Source organism: Limulus polyphemus, unplaced genomic scaffold (assembly GCF_000517525.1).
Source record: "Limulus polyphemus unplaced genomic scaffold, Limulus_polyphemus-2.1.2 Scaffold3047, whole genome shotgun sequence".
In the NCBI taxonomy this organism is placed as follows: domain Eukaryota; kingdom Metazoa; phylum Arthropoda; class Merostomata; order Xiphosura; family Limulidae; genus Limulus; species Limulus polyphemus.
In genome coordinates this window covers 1-8,789 of record NW_013668657.1, presented here as the reverse complement: position 1 = coordinate 8,789, position 8,789 = coordinate 1, and the positions used below count along the sequence as shown (strand labels likewise).

General features: G+C 30.5%; 1 protein-coding gene across 1 annotated transcript; it reads left to right on the top strand.

Annotated features, from left to right (window-relative positions):
- The first annotated feature begins 722 nt into the window (after window positions 1-722).
- On the top strand, window positions 723-8,670 carry LOC106468538 (protein tumorous imaginal discs, mitochondrial-like). Its single transcript, XM_013928970.2, has 4 exons — window positions 723-1,318; window positions 3,301-3,437; window positions 5,986-6,069; window positions 7,795-8,670. Exons 1-4 carry the CDS (start codon window positions 1,192-1,194, stop codon window positions 8,023-8,025), a joined length of 579 nt encoding a protein of 192 aa, XP_013784424.1. The 5' UTR covers window positions 723-1,191; the 3' UTR covers window positions 8,026-8,670.
- The last annotated feature ends 119 nt before the right edge of the window (window positions 8,671-8,789 follow it).

The window sequence follows — 8,789 nt, the reverse complement described above, 5'->3', positions numbered from 1 at the left end:
ACTTTTATAAACACACGCTATAATTCACAGCGATTCACACACTTTACTTACGGTGCCTTACTCTTCGCTTGACTCAATTATCTATATCTATCTATCTATGGAATTCTATCTTTTTTGCTGGCTTTATTTGCCGGGCTAATTTACTAAAAAAGAGGACGCCTTGAACAAACTAGAGTTGCTAGGATGATTCATGATCCTTCGAGAAACTCCAGCGCGCATGCTCCCAGTGTTGCGTGACTTCCGCTGTTGTAACATTATGAACTCCTTTTTTCACTTTTATGAATTGTTAACTTAATATATGGATTAACGAGGTCCTAATTATTTAAATTTTCGATGTTATTATTTCGTTCAAACATAATTTTAACAATTCATACAGATTAACATTTGTTATTTAACTTAGTGTTGCCTCCATATCACGCTTTATTTTTAAACTATACTTCCTCGTGGCTGAGTGGAAAGACTGGGGTCTAAAAACGCAAAACTCAGGGCTCGATACCCACATCGGGCGCAGCGCAGATAGTCCATTGTGTAGCTTTACACTTAATCACAAATAAATGAAACTTTAAATTATGTATTTTTATAATGTATGAAATAACTTATATAAAAATACCATAAAGTCTTTCTTTAGGGATTTCATCAAATATTAAAATAATATTTAATTTTTTTCATCGATAATGTAGGATATCATCAGAGTAATATATGTCGATAAGCAATTTAGATCCACCTTTGAGAGAGGGCGTTTATTATAGCATGCTTGAGAGTTGCTGTAAACGAATGAAGATAATTAGGGTTAGGGTAGAGTTATTGAATCGTAATAGAAAATAGTACTTAACAGTAACGTGAAGATGTTATATCTGAGAAACGTTTAAATTCACCGTGTAAAGATAAATGTGTTATTAAATACGTATTATAATTTGTTGGAAAAGACTATAAAGTTCAGATTTCAAACGTTAAATTAGGTTCAGTAAAAGTAAAACATTCGCGAACACCTTGCAATTGCTTTCTCTTGATTGTGAACCAAAAATTACTATTTTATCTCTTATATTACGTTTTTTTCACTATTTCGAATTCAGAGAACTCTTAGAATGTATAAATGATTAGATTCGGAATCTGAATTATGATTATTGACGTCGTTATACCTGAAGAGTATACAAATTAATAGTAGATTATATATGTACAAGACATTTGACAATGAATGCCTATTTTCGTTACTATATTCAGCATGCAAAGTGCTGCTGCAGTTTATTTACTGTTATTTGCAGACGTGCAAGTAATGTCAGGCAAGTTCAGAGAAGTCTTTGCCCAAACAGTAGGAAATGTGAGTATCAGTAATCCTATCACTAGTAATTACTAACAGTCACACTGTCACCGACATTTATTGCTTTATTAGTTTATTTATTTGGCATTGAACTAACTGCTGTTTTTTATTAATAAGACCAGAGAAAGAAATAATAAGTTATGTGTAGATCCTTGAAATAATATTATTTTTAACTGATTATTACTATATAATATTAGTTAAAAGTTAATGTTGGCAAGAATTTATTCTATTTCATTCACATTTTTGTTCTCAAACATTAAGGCGACAGAATGTATATCATTGATATGTTTAAAAGATCAAAATGGATAAATTTGTTTATATAACAAATTAACATAACATTTATGAACAACAAAGGGCCTGTTGGACTATCAAGGCTGTCTAATCCACTAAACTAAACTTTGAAACATTTTATAATAATAAAGGACACCCTCAAAGCCAGCCCTTGTAATTTAGCCTTCCCTTAAATTTACTGCATCCACTACATCCAAATAAAACCTATTTGAAAGGTAAATATGTTGCTAGATTGGAATAAGTGATAAACTAAGAACACACTTTGTAACCAAAGAATAAGTTGATCATAATAGTAAATGTGATTTAGAGTTCATACTGGATTTTTGTTTATTTGTTGCCAAATTTAAATTTTCCACAGGGTAATTAATTTTGTCCGTTATATCTTTTATCACTTTAGCCATGTGTTCATAATATACCCTATTAATTCAAAATGTCCTCAGCGATCAGAAAAAGCTAGGTACTGAATGTGATTTATGAACAATACCAAGTTAAATATTTTCTATTTCTAATTCAAAAATGTTTCTAGCCATCACTGATGATTTTATTGGAAAACTTGTCATTTATTATTTCATAGGTTTATGATATTTCTAGTTGAATGTTTTAATTGTATAATATTAGAAGTGATTTGTTTAATTGTCTGAATTATTTCAAGGTTTTTTTAGAGCATGTGTATAAACAAGAAAGATTTCAAATTAATGATGGACACATAGATTGCTTACAAGGTATTTTTCTGTACTTTCCTATTTTCTCTTTTCATACAGGAACTGTCTTCATATTCGTACTAAGTAACAGAAATCTTTTTTTTTTTTCTATGTCCAAGAGAAAGATCCCTAATTCATACATAATAAATTCAGAATTTGTATAATACTTTCAGATATAGATATAGGTAGTTACTATCTTAGTTTTATCCTTCAAGTGTTTGACCATTTATTTAGGCTGTACAGTATTTAATAACATGATAAGTTCATGAATATTAAAAAAGTGAGTTTAAGTTTTTACTTTTTCTCAAGGGTGGGTGTGCAGGAACAGCCTTCAAGGACCAAGTGGTTCCTTGTTATGTATGTGTTATGAGGTACTGGATGTGTTTTACAAAGTATCTCCAGTATTTTATAACTGATTAATCAAAGGCCCCATTGATCAATTATACAGTGTTCCTCCACCTATGGTACACCAAGCAAAAAAAAAAAGGTTGGTGGCAGGTATTGCCAGCCAGTTGCCTTTTTTCTAATCAGCAGTTAAGTGTTAATGACAGTAGTAGATGGCCTTATTAGCTTTGCTGTTACAAAGACAGAGCAGGACGAACAAGTTTGGTGGCAATATTTCGATTACTTCTATATTGGAATAATCAAAAACACTAACTTAAATTAGTTGATTATTTTTGTGACAATCAACATAATTTAAATTTAGACTAATCCATAGCTGGAATAATCAGAAAAGTTAATTTTGATTATATGATTATTTTTTATGACATTGGATATAACTTAGATTAATCAGTTGTTTGAATTACCAATAGTAATTATTTTTAATGAATTGATTTAATCATAATTTTAATTTATTGATGAGTTTACCTATTAGTAATTAATATAATTAATGCTAATAGATAATCGATTAAATCGCTCAACTCTACTAGACATAAAAATGTCCTAAAGCAGAAGTTATTATTTATGCCTTGTTTGTGTTTTAAATTCTAGTTCAGTATCTTACATTGAATACTGTTGCCTCCAGAAAGTTTCACACAACTAGTTTATGTCAAAAAAGGGATTATTATGAAGTACTTGGAGTTGCACGTAATGCTAGTCAGAAGGACATTAAAAAGTCTTATTACCAAGTAAGTATTATTATGTAAAAAATGGCTAGACCAGGACTTTAATGAGATAATTATCCTAAGTTAGTTTGGTATATTTTTTAACCTAAAATAGTTTAATTTGTCAATAATAATATGTACCAGTAGATTGAAACATGAGTTATATTCCAGATTTTATCTTGGAAAGTTTTTGGTGGAGTATTTTTGATACATAAACGTGCTTTATCTATGACTTCTACTTATGTTTCAGTAAGAAAGAACTAATATTTACTTTGAATCGAACAAAACAGAAATAAAAGAACTAATATTTACTTTGAATCAAAGAAAACAGAAATAAAAGAACTAATATTTACTTTGAATCGAACAAAACAGAAATAAAAGAACTAATATTTACTTTGAATCGAACAAAACAGAAATAAAAGAACTAATATTTACTTTGAATCAAAGAAAACAGAAATAAAAGAACTAATATTTACTTTGAATCAAAGAAAACAGAAATAAAAGAACTAACTGGTACCTTTTGTCATGATGCAACCTGAGTTAAAAATGGAACTTTATACTGTTAAGTATCAAGTATTCTTGAAAAATATGTAATATTTTTATACAAAAAGATAAAGCTTAAATAACAATGAAATGTATTGTAATTATTGAAGAGATTTTGTACACAAACATCAGATTTAAATTTGGGCTGAAGAGGTTTAAAAGTTACCAGCAAAGAATCAAATATACAGTTAAAAAACAAGCATCAACCAGCTATTAACATATGTTAACATCAACCAGCTATTAACATATGTTAACATCAACCAGCTGTTAATATATGTTAACATTAACCAGCTATTAACATATGTTAACATCAACCAGCTATTAACATATGTTAACATTAACCAGCTATTAACATATGTTAACATCAACCAGCTATTAACATATGTTAACATCAACCAGCTATTAACATATGTTAACATCAACCAGCTATTAACACATGTTAACATCAACCAGCTATTAACATATGTTAACATTAACCAGCTATTAACATATGTTAACATCAACCAGCTATTAACATATGTTAACATTAACCAGCTATTAACATATGTTAACATCAACCAGCTATTAACACATGTTAACATCAACCAGCTATTAACACATGTTAACATCAACCAGCTATTAACATATGTTAACATCAACCAGCTATTAACATATGTTAACATTAACCAGCTATTAACATATGTTAACATCAACCAGCTATTAACACATCTCAACATCAAACAGCTATTAACAGCTATTGTTGCTGGAACTGATTGGGATAGTAGACACATTAATGTTTTAGAGACATGAAGTGAAAACAGATGGAAGGAAGTTTTGAGTAAAGATTCACTAAATTAAGGAAGTTGTAGAGAACTCTGAGACTAACAACATTTTTTTACTTAAGAGAAAAGAGGCTTATATGCTGCTAAAAACAACAAAAGTGATCTCTACTCTCAGTATGTGCCTGCTTTAAATGAAAACAAACTACAAATTATTAGCTTATTTTCATTTTTGTTGACCAAAAGTTCTAAAAAGTTAGTTTAACACGTTAAACTTAGAGTGGCTAAAATGAATATTCACTTTGTTCTTCTTGTATAGAAACATTGGGTGAAGAGAACTAGGCAGTTAGTTGATTAATAGATGCCCCCCCCCCCCCATTAGTTGAGTAGTACAGTGTTCCTTAAACCATGGTACTTATGAGCAACAAAAAAGATGGTGGCAGGTGATACCGGTCAGTTGCTGTCTGTCTGTTCAGTGATCTATCAATAATAAAAAGAAAAGTTTATGAGAAGTATTAAAAGAACAATTTTATGAGTTGATAGCAAATGTTTATGTACGTCAGTTGTAGAATCTACCAGTTACTTAGACTGAACGTTGTCAAACTCACAAGAAAGACAGATTGACTGTAGTACTATAGTCTTTTTTGTGTTTTGTAATGAAGTGTTGAAAGATTATACAATATAATACCTTGAGTATTTTACCATTTAAGTAAACATAAAATTTTATTCAAAATACTCTTGAAAAATCAGTTTTTTTATGAAAATTTTATTTTGTCAATTTTTGTGATTTAATTTTTGGGAAAGGGCTGAAATTTATCTCTAAATGACACTTAGTTGTTTACTGGTCATGAAAGATTGTAGAACATGTTCAAATGTTTGTCTTCAAATTTCAGGCTTTTAGTACTTTCTGAGAAATGATTTTATCCTGGAATTAAAGTGATTTCTCAGTTCTGGTTTCATTGGTCTATTTTCATATAAATATTAACATTAAAAAAAAAAAAAAGTATTTTTTTTAGTGTTTCATAGACTTTATCTTAAATAATGTATTCTGCCTTCGTTTTATGTGAATATCAAACCAACTGTTTTGTATGTTGTTGAATATTTAATATTTTTGTTAAGCGTTTGTAATGAAAAACAAATTTCTCAGTGAAAGTAAAAAGTTGTATCTTCATGATTTCTAGTGTGGTACTAAACACACTATTTGTTTTTCAAATTTACAATTATAGTACAATATTTATTTATAGTTTTACAGTGATTAAAATTGTATTCAGTTAGCTAAAAAGTTCCATCCAGACACGAACAGAGGAGACTCTGAGGCAGCAAAGAAATTCCAAGAAGTCTCAGAAGCTTATGAAGTGAGAAATACTTTTTTTTTTATCATTGCTTTTAATTATTGATATAATTACAACAAAACTTTAGCATTGGAATTAAATGAAAAATGCTTTTTGTGTGATGAGTATTGTTGAAAATATAGTAATGTGAAAGACAAGCTGGGCGTTGTTACGTATTTCTTTTAAATCGATCATTGTGTAATCTCGTCATTTTTTTTGTGTTGGTTAATAATAAGTAAGCAAAAAGTGGAGTACTAAAGAAATTCTGTTGTTACTTAGTTGACAAATTCTGTTGTTACTTAGTTGCCAAATTCTGTTGTTACTTAGTTGCCAAATTCTGTTGTTACTTAGTTGAAAAATTCTGTTGTTACTTAGTTAACCAAATTCTGTTGTTACATAGTTACCAAATTCTGTTGTTACATAGTTACCAAATTCTGTTGTTACTTAGTTACCAAATTCTGTTGTTACTTAGTTGTTACTATAACAGCTTAGTAAAGGTATCTTGGTACTCTGGGTTAGTTGTTACTTTAACAGCTTAGTAAAGGTATCTTGGTACCCTGGGTTAGTTGCTACTTTAACAGCTTAGTAAAGGTATCTTGGTACCCTGGGTTAGTTGCTACTTTAACAGCTTAGTAAAGGTATCTTGGTACCCTGGGGTATTGTTACTTTTAACAGCTTAGTAGAGGTATCTTGGTACCCTGGGTTAGTTGTTACTTTAACAGTTTAGTAAAGGTATCTTGGTACCCTGGGTTAGTTGTTACTTTAACAGTTAAGTAAAGGTATCTTGGTACCCTGGGTTAGTTGTTACTTTAACAGTTTAGTAAAGGTATCTTGGTACCCTGGGTTAGTTGTTACTTTAACAGTTTAGTAAAGGTATCTTGGTACCCTGGGTTAGTTGTTACTTTAACAGTTAAGTAAAGGTATCTTGGTACCCTGGGTTAGTTGTTACTTTAACAGCTTAGTAAAGGTATCTTGGTACCCTGGGTTAGTTGTTACTTTAACAGATTAGTAAAGGTATCTTGGTACCCTGGGTTAGTTGTTACTATAACAGTTTAGTAAAGGTATCTTGGTACCCTGGGTTAGTTGTTACTTTAACAGTTTAGTAAAGGTATCTTGGTACCCTGGGGTATTGGTTTAGAGTGGGACTGTTTTGTTCAAGTATACAGAATCCCATAATACCATCGTCATTTATCAAATAACATGCAATAACTTTCCAGAATTGTACATCAGAGAAACTGGAAGAAAACTGGAAACCAAGAAACACAAAATAAAGGAAGGCCATTTTAATTGAACAGAACCCCCCCCCCCCCCAACCCTTAAACTCAACACCCCGGGGTACCAAGCAATCTTCAGCCATGTTACCTTTTTGTTCCATACTGTATATATATATATATTCCTGTGTCTATGTAAACTACTTGTACCTGATGATGACATAATCTTGTCAAAACATTGTATGTTTATAATAAAGTTTTTATCATCACCCATACAAGCTGTCTCCAAACTTTTATTTTCTAAAAAGTGGGTTCCTCATCATCAAAAAAAGAAATGTTCAACTTTAAGTGTATAAAGACGAACAATACAGTCTGATCAAAGTCATCTCAAGTGAAAGTTTATTGATCGACAATTCTTCACACGTATAGATTGTTGTTTTTGTTTTGTATATCTTAAGATCTAGTGTTTTCATGAGAAACATATTAACTACTAGATTTGTAGGTATACTTTATTGTTTTATTTTTATACAAACTTTAGGTTCTTAGTGATGATAACAAAAGAAAACAGTACGACCAGTTTGGGACAACAACAGATTTTGGTTCAGCTGGAGGTCCTGGTGCAACTGGGTTTCAAGGATTTCAGTCAACCATTGACCCTGAAGAGCTTTTTCGTAAAATATTTGGGGATCTGGGAATCAAAACAGGATTTTCTAATTTTGATTTTGCAGAATCCCAGTTTGGATTTGGAGGATCACAAGAGGTTTTATAATATATTTTTTCTCTGTTACTTTGTAGGGCTTTTTCTCTGATCTCTTTGTTAGTTGGCAAATCAGAAAAAAACTATCATTAGAACGACTCTGAAATTTGAAACTTTATTTTTTATTTGTTATCATTACCTTTCTTTACTTTTAGGCCAGAGATTCAGATGTTTAACAAAGAATTTTGTAACTAAAGAAAACCTAATTTGATTTTTGTCCCAGATCTATGTTTTGTTTAAACAGATGCAGCTTGTGTAAAAGGATACATTTTTAATTTGTGTACATCAAGTGGCATAGTGTTAGAGATATATCATTTGTATATGTTGGACTTTCACACTTCCCTTAGTTTCTCTTCTTGGATCATTCCATCGCTTACAATGTCTCTTCCCTTGTTTTCTGACATGTTGGACTATGTTACCTCTACAGTGTCTCCTCGATTCTGTTGTTACTTAGTTACCATTAATGCTCTCTTGTATATAAATAAGATACACAGACGTACAGAACACCCACGTTAATGCTGTCTTGTATATAAATCACATACACAGATGTACAAAACACCCACATTAATACACAGATGTACAAAACACCCACATTAATGCTGTCTTGTATATAAATCAAATTCACAGACGTACAAAACACCCACATTAATACACAGATGTACAAAACATCCACATTAATGCTGTCTTGTTTATAAATCACATACACAGATGTACAAAACACCCACATTAATACACAGATGTACAAAACATCCACATTAATGCTGTCTTGTTTATAA

What these genes read in the sequence shown, in the direction of transcription:
- LOC106468538 (XM_013928970.2), top strand. Translation starts at nt 1,192, where the DNA reads ATGAATGCCTATTTTCGTTACTATATTCAGCATGCAAAGTGCTGCTGC. An exon ending in TTGCCCAAACAGTAGGAAAT is followed by an intron (nt 1,319 to 3,300) that starts GTGAGTATCAGT and finishes TTTAAATTCTAG; the next exon opens with TTCAGTATCTTACATTGAAT. An exon ending in TTAAAAAGTCTTATTACCAA is followed by an intron (nt 3,438 to 5,985) that starts GTAAGTATTATT and finishes AATTGTATTCAG; the next exon opens with TTAGCTAAAAAGTTCCATCC.